The sequence below is a fragment of the Vicugna pacos genome, chromosome 18, assembly GCF_048564905.1.
Source record: "Vicugna pacos chromosome 18, VicPac4, whole genome shotgun sequence".
Lineage (NCBI taxonomy): Eukaryota > Metazoa > Chordata > Mammalia > Artiodactyla > Camelidae > Vicugna > Vicugna pacos.
Genome location: NC_133004.1, coordinates 24,546,432 through 24,570,532, shown reverse-complemented (window position 1 = coordinate 24,570,532; position 24,101 = coordinate 24,546,432). Strand labels below are relative to the sequence as shown.

The following is a 24,101-nucleotide window of genomic DNA, read 5'->3' as shown; positions in this document are numbered from 1 at the left end:
CTGTGTTTATCATCTGTCTCCTCACTCAGCCCTCAACTAATCTGTAAGGTCCCTCAGGCAGGCTCCTAGTCTGACAGCTCGCCGCTCAGTCCCCAGGGCCTGGAGCAGAGCTAGGAATGTGGCAGACACTCCACACAGATGTGTTGATTGAAACATGAGTGCGTGGTGTCAGAAATACCTGGTACTGCCTGGGACAAAGAGAGCTTCCACTAGCTGGGACGGTCACGAGGCATTAGGACAGTGTTGAGTGAATGAATGCACACATGAGTGAATGGGGGGACCCCTACGGCCTGGAGGCCTTCTGTGCCAGGGGCGTCACCTCATGTAGTCCATGATGGTGTTGAGCCGGTGAGCGATGGTGAGGACGGTACAGTCATCAAACTGCGTGCGGATGGTGGACTGAATGAGGTCGTCCGTTTCCAGGTCCACGGCCGCTGTGGCCTCATCCAACACAAGGATCTTTGTCTTCCGCAGCAGGGCCCGGGCCAGGCACACAAGTTGACGCTGCCCGACACTAGACCAGAAGGAAAAGACCAGGAGACAGTGTCAAAACCACCCCTTCCTGACCTGAGAGCAGGGAGAAGAGACACTGGGTGCTGCTCAGACCAGGAGAGCACTCTGCGCCCCACATCCGTGCCCATGGCAGACATCACTAATCCATCAGCCCGGTCTTCCCGCTGAGCTAGAAGCAGGCTCAGATTCATTCTCAACACAGGGCTCACAGGTAATGTCCAAAATATGTGACCAATTCAGCATAAGTAGTGACAGTCTGCAAAAATGACCCCATAGCCATGTCTTCTGGAGAGCCCTCACAGTGGACTCTGGACTCACTCACACGCCTTGCTTTGGCCAGCGGGATGCTGGCAAACAGAAGGCCAGAAGAGGCTTGAAGTGGGTTTGCTCTCTCTGGCACCTCTGTCATCACCACGACAACAGGCCTGGGCTGACCTGCTGGAGGGACACGTGGAGCAGACCCTAATTGCCCCAGCAAAGGCCAATGAGATCAGCCTACAGCCCCCACCCACTTGAGTGAGCCAAGACTGACCGCCCCAGCATGGGAGGGGTCAGGCTCCTGTTGGAACACACCTGAGGCCTGATGGTTGGTTGTCATGGCGATTGATAAAGGAACTAGGGCAGGACTGGGAGGATCCCTGCTGCATCAGGCATTAACACACACTTCAGCTGCTGGATCACAGGTGGATCCTGGGAGCCAGAGCGAAGGGCCAAGGCGTCTGGGGCAGTGGTTGGGGACGCGAGAGCTCAGAGCAGTGCTATTTACTAACAGGAAGAGGAGCCTTTCAAAAGTTTCACACCTGACAGCCACTCTCCTGAATGGACCTGGTGTAAGAAAGGAGGTGTACTGGCTGTCCCAGTTACACCTCACGGTGAAAAGAGCCTGGACTGAAACCCTTATTAGACACGGAAACGGAGGCCCCAAGAGGTTAGAGACAAACAGCTCATCGGGCAGAGCTTGGCCTCAAACCCAGGTCTGACACAGACACAAAAGAACAAAATCTTTAACTGTCCTGAGTGAGGTGGAGCTGAGGGGACCTCGACCGGGCGCCACCCCAACCTTCCTCAGGTCCCCACCCTGCCTACCTCAGGTTCTCCCCGCCTTCAGCGCACTCGTGGTTTAGCTTATCGGGAAGGGCTGACACGAAGCCCTTCAGGTGGGCCAGCTCCAGGGATGTCCAGACCTCTTCATCCGAGTACTGGCTGAAAGGGTCCAGGTTCATGCGGAGGGAACCCGAAAATAAAACGGGGTCCTGTTGGGAGGGAAGACGGCAGAAGGTGAGACAGAGGCCGCGGTGGACATGGGTGGGGCAGAGAGGTGGGATGTAAAATGTTCACGCCAGGATTGTTCAAAAGGGGGTTTCAGAGTTCCCTGGAATCATCATTTCTGAAATGTTAGTCATAGGGGAAAAAGTCTGAAGAACGTTGGGGTAAGTGACACAAACTAGATTTCTTAAGACTTCCCAGAGCCTTCAGTATGCAAATGTGTTGGGAGTCTTCTGGAAGGGAGATGCCACAAGGGCAGTTCTTAACTGCAAGGTACTGTGGATTCCTCCCCGTCTCCTGCCTCCAAATTAGAATCTTAGTGTTGTTTTGCCTAAAATTTCTTCTAACTAAAAGGCAACATGTTAAGGGATCACTACCTACAGGAATTAGTCTAGAAAATTTGTATTTCTCACCTAGCTCTTGGCAGAGGTAGTGAGATTCCTGTCTTACCAACAGCCGTGGGAGAACCCAGTGTTAGATGCTCAGGAGGCTGCCTCCTGGGTGGCAGAGTGACAGAGTGAATGATACCTGCTTAATTCCCACTGTTATTTATATTCTAAGAGAGTCAGTGGAGAAGAAACAGAGCCTAATTTCAGTAAAAAATAACAAAGTAGGAGTAAATGTACATTCGTCCTGAAAACACGTGTGCTTCGTGTTCAGTGTGCCCAGCTCCCCCCCGTCGGCCCCACCCCGGCCCCACCTGGGGGATGATGGTGATCTTGAAGCGGAGGTCGTGCAGGCCGATCTTGGCAATGTTGACGTTGTCAATGATGATCTCTCCCTCCGCAGACTCGTTGATCCGAAACAAGCCCAGGGTCAGGGATGACTTCCCAGCTCCTGTCCGCCCTACGATGCCAACCTGTGGGGCAGGAAGAGCCTGGGGTGAGGTGGTAGCGCTGGTATCTGGGGTGACCTCCTGCACCACAGGCCCTTGTTTTAAGTACCTGCCTGGAGCAGTTCAGTCATCTGGTCAACCCACCTCCTACCACAGCCCTCTTCCCACAGCAGCTTCCCAGAGACACTCCTATGAGGGCCGTTTTGGCCAAGGGTCAAGAAGGACTCCCTTCTCTTTGCTGGCTCTTTTTTATAAGTTAGTTATTTTCAACTCAAGACAATATTAAGTAATAATCAGGTATTTCCCTCTCACTGTTTTTCAGTCCTTTGATGGTTAGGTTTTCATCCTGAGCTGTTGAAATAGATCCGAGCAAATCCTCTTCCCATCCCAGCTGAGTGAGCAAAAAGAGGTTATGGATAGGACCTCATCTCCGCTTATTCCCTCTTGAGGGGGCCAAGCTCCCCCGTGCCTGAACAAGGACTGGTGGCACCGACTGACACCCAGCTACAGCGCTCCCCTTCTCCTCTGGGAAGGCAGGCTTCCTCCCCCCTCTGACAGCGACCTCCCAGAGCAAAGTCTCACGACTTGACCTAAGCCATAAAGCCTCAGTGAGAACACCGCCCACTCTGTTCTTCCCCTTGTAAGTTAGAGCAATTCTCTCATGGGAACATTCTGAGCCTTGCAGTAAAAAGTTAAACAAATCCGTATGTTCAGAGATGAAAGAAACATTTTCCCCTGGCAAACGGCCAGGAAGACCCTTGGTCTGATTCCTGAGGAGGGTTGGAGGGTCTCAGAGCAAAGACGTCTTCCAGGAACAGGGATATGTTCCAAAATCCTGCCAGTTTCACACGGCCCTTGAGCCACCACTAGCGCTGCCGCTGCCTTTCTGTCCTAGGGATCGCCAACCCGAATGCCTGCGGGGCTAAGTGGGCCCACGAATGGGGCAGGGAGCGACCGAGCGAACTGGGAGGCTCCTGTCTCCTTTAGGAAGACCCAGCGCTGCTAGGTGTTCTCATCTTTTAAGAAAAAGAGAAAATGTATTTTCACATAAAACATTCCAGATTTTTCAATATTTGCAAATGACTCAGATTTTTTTTTCGAAACGTATCTAATGTGGGCCTCATTTGTCCCTTGGGCTACCAGTCTGCAACCCTGTTGGGACACACTCTGCGCATCTTTTACTTCCACAAGCCTCTCCCAAAAAGAACACTCCTCCCTTTGGTTTGGGGCAGGGGCAGACTGGGGAAACAAGGAAGCTGGTTTCATCTGCCCAGTTGTAACCTATGCCCGGCTGTGAACAGGTGGCGGAAAAGATGCACCCACCTTTTCCCCTCCTTCGATGGTGACATTGATGTGCTTGAGAACCAAGTCCAGGTCCTCTCGGTAACGCAGGCCGTAGTCCCGGAATTCCACTCGGCCCACCTGGGGCCAGGCGCTGGGCGGAGCCATCTCCGGGATTTGCCAGGGAGCCTGCGATCACGATCACGGGGTGGTGAGGTGGGAGGTAAGGATCTGAAGTCCTTCTCACGTGCCCCAAGGCTCTGTGTGAGCGGTCCTCAGGACTCCTCTGACCTCACGGCCCTCTTTCTTGCTAACTCTGCTCTGACTTCTGCACACATCCTGCTCCTGGGTGTTTGCACTTGCAGAGTCCTCTGCTTGGAAGACTCCCTCCCTCCTCTGCTGCAAATCTCAGGTCAATGCGTCCACCGTCCTGGCCAGATGCCCCTCTATGCCCTCCCCTGCTCCACTCTCCTTCAGAGCACTCACCACCTCCTAGCATTTTAAGTATGTATTAATTTGTTTATGCTGTCACCCACACCAGTTGCAACATCCACTCTATGAGATAGGATCTCTTTGTTCACTTCTACATCCCAGGGCCTAGAGCAATAGTAGGTGCTCAAAAGATACTGACTGAATCAGTGAATGAACTGTTTTCTCTAGATAAAACACAAAGGTACAGGTGAGCTGTTCCGGTGGCTGCCAGGTCTGGAGGGCAACAGTAAAAGCAGCAGCTAATACTTAAAAATCATTCTATCACATTACCTCATCTAATCCTCACTATAATCCCAAGAGTTGGGTTCCTTCTTATCTCCAGTTTACACATGAGGAAACAAACACAGAGAGGGAAAGTAACTCGCTTGGGGTCACACAGCCCCTAGTTCTGAAAAGCTGCTTAGTTCGGCTCATCATTTCTGAGGTCTGCAACTGGGTATGTTCTGGGACAGGCTCAGGGCCATCTTTGTGTTAAGAGAGGAATGGAGAGAACAATAAAATAGGACTTTTATTTTGATTTATTTTTTCTCCTCCATAAACTTCTTAATTTTCTTCTGTTACAATGAACATATTTCTCTTTTATAATTTATGTATATAAATGAAGGGGACGTGCTGCAAGAACACAGAGGGGGCTGGAGAGAAGTGGGTGGAACTTTCTAACTATAAATATATATATTATATAAACATAAGCAAATACATATTTTTTAATAGTGGTAGGACTGGGTGATCCTTGTAATTTTCCAATATGCTCTTATTCTAAAAGTATGAGAATAAATAATTAAAAGTTGTAAAAACAAGCAAAATGTTTTAAAAAATAAATTGAATACTACATTTTAAATGGGTGAACTGCATGACATGTGAATTACATCTCAAGAAATATTACAAAAAAGATAAAAATCAATGCAGGGTGGGAAACTCCTGGTGTAATGTGCTCTTATGTCTACAGGGGGCGCTCACACCATTCTGACTAATGCTCTCTGATGACGTGAGATCTGGTTCACCCCATCAGCACATCATAGGACCTGGCATAGTTCACTTCTGTAAATCCTCAAGACAGAGTGTAGCCAGGGTCACCTTGGTCTCATTCCCAAGAGGTATTTCCTTGGAAGGCAGAAAGACATAAACCCAAATCCTGGGTCTGCCATTTACTAGCCAAGTGATCTCAGGCAAGTAACTTAACCTCTCTGTGTCTGTTTCCTCACGTGTAAAATAGGGATAATGATAGAATGTGAGTTACAAGACTGTGTAAAGAACAAATGAATTATTCTATACAAAATGTTTAGTACAGAGCCTGACAGCCCACAAGGGCATAGTATGTACCCCTGTTATTATCAGTGGTGGTAGGGGGGTGGGGGGATGGTAGTAGCAATAATGCCTGGAGATACCATCAGTATTATCACTACTACTGCTATTAGGAGATGGTGTGCAGGCAGAATAAGGCAGTTTTTATGGACAATGTGGCACCAAAGTCTGGAGACTTGGGTCCCGTTCCCAGCTGTCCTACTGACCACGTGTGACCTTGGCTCAGTCATCGTCCCTCCCTAGGTGCCCATTTCCTCCATCTATGAAATGGGGACTTAGGTTAAGTAATTGCAGGGTTTCCCAAACTTTGGTCAATTCCTTAGCAGTATCATGATTTTTGCAATATCCATGTACTGATTCTCTTGTTACTGACTTTTAATACTTCTACGCGATTCCTTTGTATTTAACTTTTAGACTTATAGAGGAAACTAGTATCATTCATTTTCCATAAGAGAAGCCCTCATCAAAATACATAACAAACAACAGAAGATTATTTTTTGTCAGATAGAGGTTGCCCGTTGAAGGCACACATGGTACAGCTCAGGGGATTCTTTTGGGTAAAGCCACACGGAAGATCAAGGGCAAAAGGTCAGGCCAGGGGCCTGCCTTACCTCCTTTTCTGTTTCTGAATACTCCTTGAGTCGCTCCACGGCCACAATGTTGGTCTCCATCTCAGATGACATCCGAACGAGCCAATTCAAGTACGCAGTGACCTGTGAGTGGAAGAGTCATGTGAAGCTTCCAGAGTGAGCATGATTTATTGCATTTCATGGAATCATTATGGATTATGAAATACTTCAGGTAAGAAAGGTGTAGAAAACAGCAACCTCACATACAGCCATCAGAGAGACTTACTACACTGCATGTCTTCAGCAAGTACCACATTTCAAAATAACCTGCAGGACACTCAAGTATTCAGAAAGGAAACAAGAAGATATTTTGAACTAGATAATAGGAAAAAACCCACAATGTATCAAAATCTGGGAGATTCAGCTAAAGCAGTGCTTTGAGGGAAATTTATAGCACTAAAAATGCATTTCTCTTGTAGCTGGAGGCATCCTCTCAGGCTACGAAGGACTTTCCTTGGCTGATGGGGGGATCCTGGCTGCATGTCTAATTTCTCACTGCTCCAGTCATCACTGGGCTCAAAGACCTGCTCCTCAAACTTCACTTGGCCCCTTTCCTCTCCCTGTCACTTCCTCAGGGACCCAAAACAAAGGGTCCAAGAACGTGACAACTGGCTCCCCATCAAGAGAACTGGAAAACCCAGCTGAAAGCACCCCCCTTACCTGCAGTGAATAGGACACCGAGAGGCCCACCAAGCCAGCGCTGAGGCTGTGCCGGGAGATCACGGCGAACAGGGCGGCAAACAGGACGATACAGTTGCCCACATACTCCAGGCGCACGGCCAGCCACCTGTGTGGAGACACGGGCAGACGGACAGACACATGCCCAGTGTCAGCATCTTGGAAACTTGGTTTCCGGCTCAAAGTGGGGCGCTTTGCTAACTGAAATAATTCCCTGATATCTCCCGTCAGGGGCCTTCTCTGTCCTGCTCAGGGGACATGGGGAAAGAGGGCTGAAGGGACACAATTTCAGGAATTCTCATTAATCCGGCATCCCCAGGGACTAAAAACAGAGTTCTCCAGAAGTGACCTTCCCAGAAAACTGAAGCCTGCCATTTGAAGAACCATTTTTTTCCCTCACTGAAACCTTTAAAATATACCCATGTGTGCATTAAAAAAAAAAAAAGATGTCCTGGAAAATTCCTAAATATTAAGAAGTAATCAACTGTGAGACGCACCACTGACTTAAAAGAACCTTCTCTTGGCAGGAGAAGGGGAGGGGGAGTGAGAAATAAACCACCATTTTTCAACGTAGTTAAGGGTTCCCAGACGCAGATCACCCTCATTTTAGAAATGTTAAAATATTTTAAGTTATAAACAGATTTTTTTCAATTGGTTTAAAGCTAACTTTTGTAAGATATCACATAGCATTAGGAATATTGTTTTACTGTTTCAAAATGTAAGCCATTCTAGGAAGCCAAGTATTATCAATCTTTTTTCCACTAGCGCCCTTAAGATCCATGTGACTGGTCTTCAGGACATGAGCTGCTCCCACAGACATCAGCTTTTGACAAACTCCCTAAAAATTCTGCAGAAGGCAGGATCTCTCCACCCAGCCTTACACTTGTTGGGGTTACACTGTGCATGATGGGCGGATAATTGGTTCTGATGGGTCACTTCCAGGGTGCTGTTACCCCTTCCCAGAATTTTCTATCCCACCCCTCAAAAAATATATCAGGATGTAAGCAAGTGAGGAGGATACTTTTCTAAATTCAGTAAATAATTACCAACTTTTACCCCCTTTTTTGATTGATGCTCTTCAGCCATTCTTGAACCCCCAAATGGCAATTTTGCATGGTTCAACCCAGTATTAGTAAATTGCTTCCACTACTCATCACACAGGGGTGGTGCGATGCGAAGCTCAGCACAGAAACACCCAACAGCCCAGTCCGCCTGGCCTGATGATCTTGTATCACAGCTGAAGAATGGTATTTTCTGACTCTGGAGGAACTGTTTGTCCCTGCACTTCAATGCCCCTGGGGCTGTGTGCTGACCGTGCTTCCACCTGCTTTTAATGGTTACTTTGTCCTTTCCTCTCACCGAGTCTCACCGTCCTTCCCCGGAGGCCTCCGCTTGGCTGCACACCCTCCTCCAGGATGGGAGGCCTCCCTCCGCCCCGCCCCGCCCCCGCGCGCTCACCTGTTGGCCACGATGCTGGGGTAATAGGCCTTCTGGTTCTCGTCCACCTTCAGGTCGCTCTGGCGGATGAAGCGCTCCTGCTCCTCAAAAGCGCGGATGACACTGACCCCCAACAAGGTCTCATTGAAGTGGGAATAGACTGGGGAGCGGCTGACCGACTCCAGGCGCTTCAGCTGCCGGGAGGAGGCCACGTAGAACCTCTGCAGGGGAAGAACAGACGTGGAGTTGGCGAGGGTCCCTCATCCCACCCTTTCCGGGGCTGCGCTGGAGAAAGTCCGGACGTAACCAAGGTCCAGGGACAAAATGTTGGAGCTGGGCTGCTCTTCGGGGGTGTCCCGGCTCACCTGGTGAACCGCAGGCACGCGCCCACAACAATAACGACGGCGGGTGATGATAATAATAGCTGACACTTCAGTAGAGCCCTGCATCCTAGCACCGTTTCAAGTGCTTTCACATGTATCAGTTCATTTAATCCTCACCAAAAACCTGCGAGGTGCTCATTCCTATTTCACAATGAATAAACTAAGGCTAACCTCTTTCCTAAGGTCACATGGCTAGGTAGAGGCAGAGCTGGGATTCGAACCCCAACAGGCAGGCCACAGAGTGCTAACCTCTGCACCTATGGGCTTACAGACCCGGCAGTGTGGTTTTAAGCACAGGTTTTGAGGACACTCAGACCTCAGCTCCATCCCTGACTCTGTCCGCCCCTGTGGACAGAGGCCACATCTGTTCTGCTCTGGCCCTAACCCAGGCATTCAGCTTGTTAGAGATGGAACAAAAGCGAGCCGCCCGCTGGAAGCTTCAAGGAGCCGTGACGGGCTGGGCTGGTAATCTGAAGACACCTCAGTGTCTTGGCCTCAGTTTCCTCATCTGTACAAAAAGACCTGCCAAAACTGAGGTTCCCCAATCCAGACGTGAAGATGTAACATGTCTGCAATTGCGTTATCAACAGCAGAGCTGGACAAGTGAACACAGGGTGCTCAGGGCCATTTCCATGGAGAGCACTAATAGAATGGGTGGCTCTTAATGGGGCCTCCAAGGTCAGCAACTTCTTTCTGGACAGCAGCTCACACAGTAATTTGAGCCACAAGTTGGGCAGTCTTGTGGGACCCCAGAAACTCGGAAAACTAACCCACGCAGTCTCAGAACAGTGGTTCTGCCAATCCCTGCACATGGTCAGAGGACATCTCTTCTCCAGCGGCTCCCACCGCCTTGAACGAAATCCAGACCTCTTGGCGGGGCTTAAGGCCCTGCGGCATCCGTCCTCAACACCCTCTCCTGGGATCACCTCCACTCACTGGCTTGTTTTCATCCTGGGTGGAAACTGTTCCAGAATGTTTTACCTGCTCAATTTATTCCACTTGTCATGTCCTCAGAATTTTTATTTCCTGTGAAAAGCTAACCTAAGATTTATTTTTGTTAAGGAATAATCTGATTTAAAAAAAACTATTACCCTTCCTTTTTAAACTCTATTCCAGGATACATACTCCACCCCATGGACCTACCTTACTCTTCCGGAGAGCAAGGCAGTGCTTGGTGCTCATGAGTAAAAAAAACTGCTCGACAAACACCTGCCTGTGCCAGGCAGCAGGCTCAGAGCTTAGATGCTAAGATGTGTGGCCGGATGATTTTCACAGATGCCAAACAATTCCATGGGCAGAATTGCCTTCTTCCAGCCACATGGAAGCCCCACCAGAACTCCCCATCATCTTACCTCTTATATTCCTTTCTCTAAAAATGACTTGCTTTTAAGTTACAACAGTAAGTAATGTTATCCATTTTTTAAAATTTTGGAGTGATATAGATAAGAAGATTAGATAAACATTAAGTCCATGATCCTGAGACAAGCACTATTCAGATTTCAGCGTATAACCTTTTAGATCTTTCCCTGAGGTGGGTGAGGAATATATACCTTTACAGACACACATCCTTAAAAGCTACTTTTTGAGATATACCTCCACTGGAAAGTACACTAAATCTTTACAGCTTGATGAATTTCACATTTATCTATGCCTGCATACCCACTACCTGATCAAAATCTAGAATATTTTCAGCAGCCCAGAAAATTCTCTTTTGTTCTCACACAGTCAATACCCCTTAGAGCTAAGATTCTGACTTCTATCACTATGTCCTCTCGCCTGTTTTTCAACTTCATAAAAACAGAAACACAGGAGAGGGTGTGGAGAAAAGGGAACCCACCTACATTGTTGGTGGGAATGCAAATTGGGGCAGCCGCTATGGAAAACAGTACAGCGTTTCCTTAAAAAACTAAAAATAGAGTTACCCTATGATCCAGCAGTTCCACTCCTGATCATATATCCAGAAAAGATAGAAACTCTAATTCAAAAAGTCACCTGCACCCCAATGTTCATAGCAGCACAATTTACAAGAGTCAAGACATGGAAGCAACCTAAATGAGCTTCGATAGATGACTGGATAAAGAAGATGTGGTATATATATGCAATGGAATACTACTCAGCCATAAAAAAGAATGAAATAATGCTATTTGTAGCAACATGGATGGACCTGGAGATTATCATACTAAGACAGAGAAAGACATAAATATATGATATCACTTATATGTGGAATCTAAAATATGATACAAATGAACTTATTTATAAAATAGAAATAGACACACAGATGTAGAAAACAAACTTACAGTTACCAAAGGAGAAAGGAGGGGGAGGGATAAATGAGGAGTTTGGGGTCAACAGATACACACTACTATATATAAAACAGATCAACAACAAGGACCTAGCGTGTAGCACAGGGAACTGTATTCAATATCTTGTAATAAACCATAATGGAAAGGAATCCCGAAAAAGGATATATGTGTGTGTGTGTGTCTATATATACATATAAATAATTGAATCACAATGCTGAGCCCCTGAAACTAATACAACATTGTAAATCAACTACACTTCAATAAAAATAAAATTATATTAATTAATTCTTCAATCCTCAAACAAAATAAAACAAACAAAAACCACCGCCACCACCAACAAAAACCAAAAACCAAACCAGAATCACACATGTGGACTCTTGTGTCTGGCTTCTTTTGATCAATACAGTATATGTGAGATTCACCTTTGTTGCGTTATCAGTAGCTCATTTCATTTTACTGCTGAGTCATTGTGTAAATACAACACAATGTATGTATCCGTCCTGTAATGGACCTTCGGGGATATTATGAATCAAGATGCCAAGAACACTAGCACTTTCTTTTCTTTTTTCTTTTTTGGCTTGATCTCTCATTTCTTTTGCATAAACACTGAGGAATAAGACTTCTGGGTTATAGGACAAGTGTATATTTAGTTAAAAGCCATTAAAAAAATAAATTCTCCCATAACCTCAACCCTTAGAAAGGCAATGTTTTCATTTTTCTGCCTCCCTTTCCAGCTCTGCCCACGCACATTATGCATTTTGTCTTAGTTAGAATGACAGTGTCCCTACAACACAGTCCTTTGCTTAACTCATTTCCTTTGTTGTTTAAAAATAAAATTGCCAGTTTTGCAACAGTGTCTCAGTAATTATCCTGGTTGAAGGTACGTAACATTCCATCACAGGATCACGCCATCGTGTGCTCAAGGTCCTGCTACTGGCAGATGTCTAAGCTGCCACAAATGTCGCATTTGGCCTATTTTGTTCTTCTGAATTGGATCCTTCGGCAAACTTTCCAGCCAGGGTATGAACACAGATAACATTTTTGGCAAATGCAGCTGGATGACTTTCTAGAAAAGCTGGCACCAACTTAAAGAGAACACACTGAGGGGTCCAGGAACTGGACCTGCTCTGACTCCATCTCTCTGGTGTCATGCTCACCAATCTTTGGCCGCAGCATGACGGGGTTGGGGGCTGGCTGACTGGACCCAGGCCTCCTGGGACCCTCGTGAACTGGCCACACACGGTGCGGTTCGACAAATGGAGCACCTTGTGCTTCCTCACTCTTATTTTGTGCTGCAGTCCTTACGCTCCAGTCTAAAGAGCCGTTCTCCGCTGGCAATCCTGATGTAGTAACCGTTCGGGGCGAAGAACGGGCTGAGTGGCACCGAGATACCAGCATGAGCTTTGGGATCAGACGCAAGCTCACATTCCTAGCTCTGCCCCTCGGGCCTCCACATGCTCATGTGTCAACCTGGAAGCACCCCAGCTGATGATGACTCAGCTATCATACGCTCTCCCTCACCCTGTTCCCCTTCCTCAATCTTAATTTCCTGAAACACAGATGTGTTGGCTAGAGCTCCTACAGCCATCCTGGACCGTGAGACCAACTAAAGAATGGAAAGCAAAGATGGCAGAACAAGAGCAACAACAAAAACCCAGTGGAAGAGTCTGGGATGTTAACAAACCCATGGCGCTCCCATATCCGCCCTGAATAGCCTACCTCGAGATTTCTAATACGAGAGAGAAAAGTGTCTTATTTAAGCCGTTATTCATGTCTCCGTTATCTGCCAGGGAACTAAAGAATTTCAAGCTTAAAGAAATTTTAGTAAAGATGTCTGTATGGCTATAGCTTATTTTCTTTTATAATTTACAGCTGGAAAAAAAAAAACCCAAGCAAATCCTTATTATTAGGGAAAAAGGACCTGTGGTTATTGCAAACTAAAAGCAATCAACCCAGGTATTCAAAACTGACAGAAGCAAATCTAATCCTCCTCCAGCACATCCTCAACATGGGAGCAGAACACACAGTAAGACTCAGACCCCAGGACCCCAGGGCCCTACCTCGTACCTGGACGAAGAAGTAGATGAGGCCCAGGGGCGGGATGACGACAGCGGCGATGGGCGTGGCCAGCAGGATGACGATGCAGGCGCCGATGACATTGAATAGGGAGCCCATGAACATCTTGATGACCTGCGGGATCATCGAGTCCACCGTGTCCAGCTCCTTGGAGAAGCGGTTCACCAGGTTCCCGCTGGGGGTCCGCTCGAAGAAGCTCATGGGCGACCGCAGGACGTTATGCAGCAGGTCCAGGTGCAGGCGGCGGGAGGCAAAGATGCCCCCGATGGACACCGCCATGGAGTAGCCGAACACCGAGATCCCTACAAGCACTCGCGTTAAACTCCACCGTGGGAGAGGGGCCAGGCTTGGGGCGGGGGCCAGTGGCCACGCGACCATGTGGACAAAGCAGCTTCTAATAATAACAATGGTGGCTGTTATTAATCGAGCACTTACTATGGGCAAAACACTGCTAGCATTTTATGTGCATCTGATCCTGAAGAGGACCCTGTGTGAGTTCTAGTGGTGCCATCTTACAGATAAGGAAACTGGAGCTCCGATGGGTGAATTCCTTTGCCCTCTATGGACCCGGCCAATCAGAAGCAGAGCTGCGGTTCCGACGCCAGCAGCCTGCTCCAGGGCCATGCTCTCGATCTGTATGCTGTCTCCTCTAGACCAGCACTGCAACCACAGAACTTTCTGTGATGATGCAAAAGGTCTGCATCTGCACCGTCCAGTGTGGTACCAACTAGCTACCAGCATCCGTCACATGGCTGCTGCAAATGAATTAACTGGTGTTTTAATTTTATTTAATTTCTAGGAACTGAAATTCAACTAGCCACATGTGGCCAGCACTGACCACACTGAACAGCACAGCTCTAGAACAGACACTGCTGCTGTGTAAGCCCAGGTCAACATCACGCCCTCGTGCTCCACCTTCTCTACCACAATCCCTTGCCCTAGGAGGGGGTTTCAGGGACTGAGACATTTAAGAACCCCATGTCTGCTCTTCTGGTTTTTTCAAAGATCATGAGACATTTGTAGCCCCTCCAAACAACCCAGATGAGGGCACCCTGATCTGTTCAGAGAGGTGATTCCACAGGAATGGAGAGGCTTCTATCCAAGTCTCCTTAAAGAAGGAAGCCAAGAGGTAGGGTCTAGAAGGATGGACTCTGGGGTCAGCACTGGTAGGCTCTGGAGCCAAATCCTGTCTCTGCCACCCACCAGCCATGGGACCTTTCACAAGTCACTTAATTCTCCCTGCACTCTGTTTCCTCAACTGTAAAATGGGGACAATGATACTTATCTTGCAGCACTGCTGAATGTAAAGGGTCTACCTGGCAATGTGCCTGGGGCACAGAAGTGCTCAAAAACGTCAAATGTATACATTTTTTGTATACATACATGCATCATAAAAACATCATTTTTATGAGCACATAAACACATAGTTCATGTACCGTGCAGCACATTAGTTAAGAGGCTGGGCTCTGAGCCATAATGCCTTGACCACTGTGAGCTCTGCCATGTGTGACTTTGGGCAACTTACTTAACCCCTCTGGGCCTCAGTTTCTGCATCTCTAAAATGGGGAAAGTATTATATTAGCTCCTACCTCCTAAGATTGCTGCAAAAGTCAGATAAATTAAAACACCTAAAAGTATTTAAAATGGAACCACATCAAGTTAAGTGCTCAGTAAACATCAGCTATTCCTATGACCTTCACGGGACCACAGAAAGGGCGTAGAGCAGGACTTCTCAACCCCCTCACTGTTAACACTTGGGGCTGGATAATCCTGTTGTGGAGGCTGTGCTGTGCACCGCAGGACGTTTCACAACACCCTCGGCCTATAGATGCCAGGAGCACCCACTCCCACTCTGAAGCTGTGGCAACTCCAAGTATCTCTAGATGTTGCTGATTGTCCTCTGGGAGACAACACTGCCTGCGTTGTGAGCCACTAGTATAAACTAACTCCCACCTTTAGACAGCAGGTAAAAGTCCACAAATAAGACTTCACAGAAGCTCCTTCACCCTGAGAGCAACAAGGGGCAAGGGCCCTTGCTCACCAATGCTCCATGTGGCCTCTGATTCTCAACTTTCCTCATCTGCAAAATGGGCACATTCTGCTCCCCTCCCCACTGTCTCCTAGGATCATATGAAACAAAGCATTCGAGAAACATTCCTACAAATATCTGAGTGTCTTACGTGACAGCTACTATTCATGGGAGTTTGGCTTGGTCTGTGAGTCTACAAAACCCTGACAAATGGGGGGACCCAATTCTCTAACAAGACATGGATGTGGATCCAAGTGCCAACATCAGGAGGCAGTGGGGAGGCCCACCTTGTGAAATGCCCAGGGCTCCATAGACGCTCAGTCGGACTTTCGTGTGCTCCTGGGTCCCGTTGACGATGGGATCATCAGTCCAGAGACTGAGCCAATAGTTAGATGCCAGGGCAGCAACATGGTTACACAGGAAAAGGAAGATGCTCAGAAAGGAGATGAAAAGTCCGATCGCCTTCATGTAGTCCCAGTACACGGAGAGCTTGACCTGAGACCAGGGAGAGAGGGCATCTTACAGGACGCACCCACCAGCCACACCCATCCAAGGCCAGGAACTATAACAGCTCCTGTGCTCACACCTCCAATCCCTCCCCCTTAGTTACTCGGCAAAGAAATCAGCAGCAAAGTCAAAGCTTCTGCCTTCACAGAGCTTCCAGTCGAGTGGCGAGACAGGCTTTATCAAATCGTTGCCCAGAAAAATGCATAATCCCAGAGAAGGGCTGGCATAAAATGCGGCAACCTGACCTAACCCAGGGTGGGGAGGTATCAGGGTGAGGAGCTTCTTCCTGAGGAAGGCACATCAAAGAGTCACTGAGGCAGGTGAAAATGGAAAACGGGCACCCCAGTCGGAGGGACCAGCATGTGCAAAGGACTCGAGGTAGGAGGGAGCCTGAAAGATGGCAGGGGTAGCTGGAGCAAGTTGAGGCTGGAGAATGGGTAGCAGCCAGATCACACAGGGCCTGGGAGATTCTGTCCAGGATTCCAATCTTTACTCCAGGACCATCAGGAAGCCATCAAACAGTCTGAAGAAAATGGGAAGGTGGGACATGTTGCCTAGCAACCAAGACCAAGTGTCACGTCTACCCCACGTCCTCTGATCACGCAATACCCCACTGCAACTGGCTTCTCAGTGTTTTGTGCCTGCTCAGCCTGTATGAAGTGACAGTTGGGGGCTTCTTTCATCCCTGTATTTCCTGTGGAGCCCAGCATGGGGGCTCCATCATTACGTGCAGCCACGTGAAGGGTGGCTGAACACCAGAGATGGGGGCAATGTGCTTCAGGTCAGCCCCACGCCCACCCGTTAGGCATGGTTACAGCAAACTCCAGGCATCTTTCCCTGTGTGTGCTCCCTGTCACATCAAGACTTTCATGCTGCATTTTGGGTTATAAACATCATCAGAGTTGCAGTCTGGCTGAAAGGAAGCAGGTGGAAGACCAGAGGTTCTTTTCCAAGTCTCTGTTCTTCAAACTGGAATACTGGTGAAGGGGTGTCAGAATAAAGAGCGTGCCTGTTTCACCATCTGGCTTCATCATGCAGCCGAGCTGCCTGCTGACCCTGGAGTTCCTCTGCAGGGCTTGGGACTCCTCTTCACGAGCAGAGGGACTAGGTGGGTGTGGAGTCAGAAGTGATCAGGGTGGACTGAGCCCAGCTCCGCTCTTGTTCGGACTTTGGCAAGTGATAAGCCCCCCAGGTCTTGGTTTTCCGGGTATGGAGAATGGGCAGGACCCATCTGCTCTGGGTGGTTGTGGAGCTTAAGTAAGGCCCTTCCCTCTTAAGTCATTTCTCTGGCTCCCTGGAAGGTCAGTGAGAGCAAGGGAGTGGGAAACACATAGCCACCTCTGTCCCTGGCCCCGGGTGTGACCAACATGAGTGAAGAAGCAGGAAACAGAGGGCCCAGGAGATGCTGGATGAACTCAGGTAGGTCTGAGAGAACAGTGCCCTCACTTTGCCTGTTCCCATATCACTTTCCTGGAAAAATTACTTTGTTTTTCCTTATCTGTGTACTTATTTTTTTACTTCTTTTAAAAACTTCCATCCCCTATTTTTTTTAAATATACCACTTTATTTTAAAAAAATAAACTCTGGAATACTACCATAAACAGGAAATTACTGACACTCGCCCAAACAAGATGATCGTAAAAAAACACAATAAAACGAGAGCCTGAAACCTGCTCTCCTTGTTACAAAGAGAAGTTCCTGTCTGTTAGTACTATAGACCGAATATTTGTGTCTCCTCCCAAATTTTGAGTTGAAGTCCTACCCCTGTAATGTGACGGTATCTGAGGTGGGGCCTCTGATAGGTGATTTGGTCACGAGGGTGGAGCCTCCGTAAATGGGACTGGTACCCTAATGAGGGACCCCAGAGAGCTCTCTCATCCCTTCTGTCATGTGAGGACACAGGGAGAGGAGGGCTGTCTGTGAACCATGAAGCTCTCACCAGCATGATTCTGCAGGCGCCTTGATCCTGGACTTGCCAGCATCCAGAACTATAAGCAATAAACGTAAGTTGCTTCTAAGCCACTCCCTCTGTGGTTGTCTGTTACAGCAGCCGAAACAGACAAAGATAGTTCGGGATTAAAGGCAAGCTAGCCCCAGCTGAGACTTTCTCACTAATGTGCCAGGGACAACTCAGAGATACTGTGGGTAGGGTTCCGGACCACCACCACCAGGCGAATACTGCATTAAGGTGAGTCACACGTATTTTTTGGGTTCCCAGGGCATATAAAAGTTATGTTACACTATACAGTAGACTATTACGTGTACAACAGCATGATGTCTAAAAAAACCAACGCACACACCTTAATTTAAAAAATACTTCATTGCTAAAGAATGCTAACCACCATTTGAGACTTCAGTGAGTCATAGTAGTAACATCAAAGATCACAGATGACAAATATAACAATAATAAAAAAGACTGAAATATCGCAAGAACCTCCAAAACGTGACTCAGAGACACCAAGTGAGCAAATGAAAAGCTGTTGGAAAAGTGGCGCCAATGTTCAATGCAGGGTGGCCATAAACCTTCAATTTGTAAAAAAAAAAAAATGCAGTATCTGCTAAGTGCAATAAAACAAAGCGCAATAAAATGAGGTCTGCCTGTGGTCACAAGGGCAAAAAAGAGAAATTAAAAAGGCACGTAAAACAATTTTTTCTGACTATGTAATTAATATTCTTCTGTGCTGAGTCTGTGATGACCTGAAACCATCTCACATACAACTGGACCCCGTGAGGTGGGAAGCCCTGGTTTAAAGCATCCAGGGCACCTACGGCTAACATGAGCCCCAGCTGCTCAAAGGAGGCGGTGGTCAGGAGAGCAGAGACCACAGACGCCAGCCCTGGAGTCTGACGGCCGGGTTCCAACCCCAGGGCTGCCGCTCACCAGCTGCGCCTGGGGCAAGTCATTCGGGCCCTCCGGCCTGGTTTCTGGCACTTAAAACAGTACCTTTAGTGGCTCTGTTGGGGGAAGACATGAGCTAAGATGCACAAAGTACTCTGCACGGGCCTGGTACCCAGGAATGCCCAGCTGTGGCCCTCACCTGCCCTGTCTGAGCCTTGTCTGCCTCCATCAGCTTCCAGGTGTCCTCCTTGACCCCGGCTTTCTGCAGCTCGGCGGTGCTGTTGCGATGCCGGCCGACATCCCCGCTGTAGGAGGAGGAGTTGCTGAGCTGTCTGAGGAAGCAAGGCACACGGGCGTCAGCTGGATGGAAGCCTCAGGTGGGGTCAGCAGCCCCTAAAGACCAAACAAGTTCACTCTTGACTTTACCCAGGTGATCCAGACAGGGGAAGGGTCTTGGCTCGGAGCCCCATGGAAGAACTGTTCCTTTATGCAGACTTTACTCAAAAACATTTTTTGGCCCCACCAGTGCTCAGTAGATTTATGCAGATCATGACAGATTATCACCCAGAGCTCTGTCCTCCCTGGGGCCGTCCCTTTCCCTGGGGAGAAGATGCATGGGGAATGACATGGGGGACAGGTGTGTATGCACAGGAACAGCCCCTCTCTCACACGGCTCAGACCCACACGAATGCAGGGATGGGGTATGACTTCCACCTTGGTCATTGACTCTCCACTGCCTTTGTGGTTTGAACACCTCGAGGAAGCAAGCATGGAGGTGGAGGGAGCTCCAGGGAGCCGGGAACTGAGGGCAGTGTCCAGGATGTGGCCAGTTAGGAACTAAGTCCTGCCAACAGCCATGTGACCTTAGACGTGGATCCTTCTCCAGCCAAACCTTCAGATGAAACCCCAGCCTGGCTGACACCTTGGTGACAGCTTGTGGGAGACCCTGAGCAGAGGATCCAGCTAAGCTGTGCCCGGACACACAGAAACTACAAGTCCTGTATGTTTCTGCTCAGTCCACCTTGGCTCTCTCCTGCAAGCATCCCACGGTCACCTGCCTCCTCTCAGCTAATCCTGAGACTGATTATGCTGGCCGCCTGCCCGAACCACAGCAGTGCTTCCTTGACCCCTGCGTGACTCTGGGTGAGGCGCCTTTCTAAGCACTTACACTTACACTTACACACACACACACACACACGCCGCATTCACCACCTTGACAGGTGGGCCAATAGAGAAGGAAGCATTTCCACCTCTCCCATATGACACAGAGCTGGGCCCAGGAGGGTACCGTGGGCAAGGCTCTGAGGGGCACAGCTACTCATGCCAATTTCCCTCCCAGCCGCACTTCTGTGAAATCCCCCCACCCCATAAGGAGTAGCCCCAGGCAGCCCCAGCTGCGAGTGACAACTGAGTGGTGTTTACTGAGTGCTGATGGCGCAGGCACAGATCTAAGGGCTTCGCACATTCTCTATCACTCAAGCCTTCCTATGACCCTGTGCGCTCAGTGCACCGAAGACCCCATTTGACAACTGAGGAAACCGAGGCATGGAGAGGGTAAGCATGGAGTGCCGCTCCCCCAAAGACCCAAATGATCTAAACCAAAGCAACCTCCTTTAAAGCACCGAAGCGTAGAACTTGGGCGCATCGGCTCAGACGCCGAACGTGGGTTCAGACGCAAGCTTAGCTTCTCTCCAGCTGCAAGGTGAGAGCTCTCGGTCTGCTCACCTGTAAAACGGGACAATGACAGTAACTACGTCCAGGTTCGCAGACTGTCCAGAGCTTGGTGCTGTGCCTGGCTCCTAACGGCACACAGAACGCAGCCGTCACTATTACTGTGACTGCTTTGAATCAACTGCTGGTTCTTAAAGCCTGAACATTCCAGGTCCCTCTGAGTGACTTGAGTGAAGAGCCACACCACGTAGGGAGCTTGGGTGTCAGGAGTACAGATGGACAGTTAAATCACGAGGCCTGTGCGAGATGTGCCACCTGGCAGGAATGGACCCAGGCTTCCTCTTTGGGCCTCTGCTCTCTGGGAACTGAGGTACCCCCAAGGGTTCGGCAGGGAAGGCAGGAGCTGAAGGCCTTTTTTGGTAGGTGGAGCCTCGCCGCGGGCACCCTCATCCCTTCCCTCTCCCTGCAGGCTGGGGCAGAAACGTGGAGCCGGGGGAAGAAGCCACAGGAATGGTCTCCCTCCCTGCCTTACCTCAGCGGTTGCTTCCCCGCAGCATCCGTCACCAGCATGCCGTTCTCCACCTGCTTCACCTCCTTCCCGGGACCGCTGACGCCTGCTAAGCCTGGCAGGAGAGAAAGGGGGGCAGAATCTTGGTTTCAAGAGCTGGAACCAAATCCTGTCATTCCAGCAGGGAGACGGCACATGACCTGGCTGCCAGGAAGCTCAGAAAGCAAGACCTGCTTTGCTGAGGCCCCAGACAGGCTCTCCGGCTGGGGTGCAGGAGCTATGAGGGCCAGCTCCCTTGGGTCAGGGATGGTGCTTTGCAACTGTCCTGAGGGCCCTGGGCCCCAGAAAGTGCCCTGTACCAGCAGTGACTGGTAAAATCCACTCTGCTAATGGTATCTCTGCTCCGTGAAGCTTGGCTAATGGTGCCAGGAGGCAGTGAACCATGCAGAGGAAAGGCCACAGTCCTCTGGTCCCTAAGCATCCCAAGCAGGGGTGAAACTCAAAATAACTAACAACTGGTTTTGACAAGGGCATCAGACACGGGAGACCCAGAGGCCCCCAGCAGGGCCAGGAGTTAACCCTTCAGTTGCCGGATCACAGGGAGGTTCTGTAGTCGGGGGCCCAGGGGCCCTGCTGGGGCAGTGGCTATTTCCCCAGTAATAAGGAACTATTTCAGGATTTCAGCAACTGATACAGCCACTACCGGGCACATCAGCTGGACATCTGCCCCAGTTCCAAGAAGCATCCATCCAGCATCAACAGTGATCACCGTCACCTTAGAGACAGTGGCTGATGTTTATTAAGTGTCAGCCACTGTGCTGTTGAAATACATTATCTCCTTTAATTTTCCAACAACTCAGTGGCATGTTTATTACCCCTCACTCTGCACTGATCCCCTTGCTCTCTGGTGCCAGGAGTGAGAGGGCACGAGAGAACAGCATTATGTAGGGCTCCAAGGGGCTGACCCCAGAGGAGGAGGGGACGCAGGAGAGAAGTTACGAGAAGGGAGAAATAATAGCCAGCAGTGACCCTGGGAACATGCTGATGTGACATGAATTAAAGCAGAATCCAAGAAGGCAAGCTCTCTCAGGAGACAGCCACAGGAAGAAACAGAAGACAGGAAGGGAACCGGGGCTAGGGATCATTCCAGGGTGGATGGGAGGAGCTCTGAGCTGGTGACTCTCAATCTTGGCCGTGGATGAATCACCCGGGGATGCCCTGTGTCCGGCCCTGGTCCTTGCAGTAACTCTGCCAGGGAGGCCAGGCCCCACATTGAGAGCACAGTCAAGCAGCTGGGACCTATGGCAAATGTTCTCTCACTTCCTCACTGTGTGTACTAGGGAAGCAGTGAAACTTCCTGAGCCTCAACTTCCACGTCTGCAAAATGGGAATAACAACAGCACCTGCCCTCATTAGCCAGAGGATGAAATGAGGTGGTGCCCGGGCCTTGGTGAATGGGACACCATTGTGATGCTTACCATTACCTGCATTTTAAAATGTGCCCCACAGATAACTCTGGAACACAGCCAGGATGGAGAACCACTGTTTTCAGTATTTCCTTTAACGTCAGCATCTTTTTTTTTTTAATTAAAAAAAAAAAAGAACAAAAAAGAGGGATAACAAGCAGGACTTCCCATGCAGCCACATGCAGGCAGTACCGATACACATGCACGGCACTTGGGCCCAAGGCTGGCCTTGACCATCTTCCTCTGCGCAGGAATGGAGATGCTTTAAAACACTCCCAGTGGAGAGGGTACAGCTCAAGTGGCAGAGCGCATGCTTAGCATGCATAAGGTCCTGGGTTCAATCCCCAGTACCTCCTCTAAAAATAAATAAATGAATCTAATTACCTTCCCTCACAAAAACAAAAAAAACAAAACAAAACAAAAAAACACCCCCAGAGACATGGGTCCTGCAGCAGGTGCTTCAGAGAGCCTTCTGCCCAGGTGCCCTCTGCAAGCCTCAGCCTCCTCCTCCTCCTGCTTCCCACTCAGTGCAGGGCCCCACAGTGGCCTCCGTGGCTGCCTCCTCCTCTGCTCAACCCAATTACCCAACATGTGATACACCAACAAGGGCAGCTGGAAAATTCTCATCTTCAAAGGAGGGACCGAGAGTCCCAGGAGGAGAACGTGAGCATGTGTGGCGCACCATCCCGTGTGCCTTCTTTGCAAGGGATTTAGTCCTTCACCCCACAGTCTCCCAGGCCTGTCTGACCAGGGGCGTGGGTGGCCAGACTCCCCAAGCTGAGGGGGAACCTGCCCAAGGTCAGCCCAACAGAACCCCTCCCCCAGGACTTTGAATCATCTATGGCCTCACAAGGACCAAAGATCTTTCCAACTGCTCTGTCCTAAAGGAGTCTTATGCCCAGAGTTCCCACTGCCCAAGTCCTGCTCGTCCAGCTTTGCCTTTGATTTCTGAGCTCCCTGGTATCCTTCTGGAAACACCTTGTTCATGTGGCCAGAGTTGCCTTCTGTGGCTTCCAAAAGGGGCCTCTGTCTGGACCCTCAGCCACACACTGCTGGTCAAGGAAGACAGGAGAAATGGGTTCCCTCCAGGGGCCAGTTCACACTTTTCTGTCACTGGAGGGAGACAGAACAACCTTTCCTGCTGAAATTCTGCTAGAAGACATCCCTCCTCTGGGCACCCCACCACCTGCAGCTGCCCCATCAGATGCTCATCACTCTGAGCTGCCTTGGCCCGCCTGGGTCTGGGTCATGCCCAGGAGGTACTGGTGGGATGGTAGTAATCAAACTGTTCCCGTTCACTGTCCATCGACTGCATGCCGGGCATTTCACAACCAGGATCTCCAAGGCCAGCTGGTCATGGTCATTTGACCAGTGAGACAGTAAGGCTTAGCCAAGGTCATTCAGCTGATCAGTGAGCGCTCTGGAGATTCAGACTGTATCCCCAAGTGCCAACCACAAAGCCTGGCGCACACAAGGCACTTAATAAATGCTGGATGAATGGGGGAAGGGGGTGGAAATGCAGATGTTCAAGGGCCCCTTCCCAGGCATGCAGTAACAGGACAAGTCCATCTCCAGCCCCATTCTGCAAGCATAGCCAACGCCAGCCCAGCCGTCACTGACCTTCCTCCTCCTCATTCACCACGCTGATGCCTGGGGATTCACAAGACCCGAGAAACCGTTAAGAACCAAGGCAAAACTCCCAACCCTGAGCCCCCGTTTAAATGCCCAGAGGGGACGGATGAATCGGTTCCCTTAAGGGTGAGGGGCAAGGACGGCTGACGGACCTGCTGCATGTACGCTGGTGTCCCCATCCCACACGTTCTGGATGGATCCCTGACGAGCACACTGCCTGGGGCCGGCTCCTTCTCTAAACGCTGTAAGTGTTC

The 24,101-nt window shown here is 49.5% G+C and overlaps 1 protein-coding gene across 3 annotated transcripts in view; it reads right to left on the bottom strand.

Annotated features, from left to right (window-relative positions):
- The window catches only part of ABCC1 (ATP binding cassette subfamily C member 1 (ABCC1 blood group)), a 126,582-nt gene that overhangs the window by 1,847 nt on the left and 100,634 nt on the right, over nucleotides 1-24,101 (bottom strand). For 2 of the 3 annotated variants that reach the window (XM_072942669.1, XM_072942670.1), the window contains exons 20-30: nucleotides 20,774-20,864; nucleotides 18,770-18,902; nucleotides 15,512-15,719; nucleotides 13,187-13,497; nucleotides 8,455-8,654; nucleotides 6,979-7,105; nucleotides 6,301-6,402; nucleotides 3,938-4,084; nucleotides 2,480-2,638; nucleotides 1,600-1,766; nucleotides 320-514 (exon numbers count right to left, since the gene is read on the bottom strand). In XM_072942669.1, the coding sequence (XP_072798770.1) occupies nucleotides 320-514; nucleotides 1,600-1,766; nucleotides 2,480-2,638; nucleotides 3,938-4,084; nucleotides 6,301-6,402; nucleotides 6,979-7,105; nucleotides 8,455-8,654; nucleotides 13,187-13,497; nucleotides 15,512-15,719; nucleotides 18,770-18,902; nucleotides 20,774-20,864 (1,840 nt within the window). Of the gene's footprint in view, nucleotides 1-319; nucleotides 515-1,599; nucleotides 1,767-2,479; nucleotides 2,639-3,937; nucleotides 4,085-6,300; nucleotides 6,403-6,978; nucleotides 7,106-8,454; nucleotides 8,655-13,186; nucleotides 13,498-15,511; nucleotides 15,720-18,769; nucleotides 18,903-20,773; nucleotides 20,865-23,835; nucleotides 23,866-24,101 lie in introns of all 3 variants that reach the window. The other variant, XM_072942668.1, reaches the window with a different exon arrangement.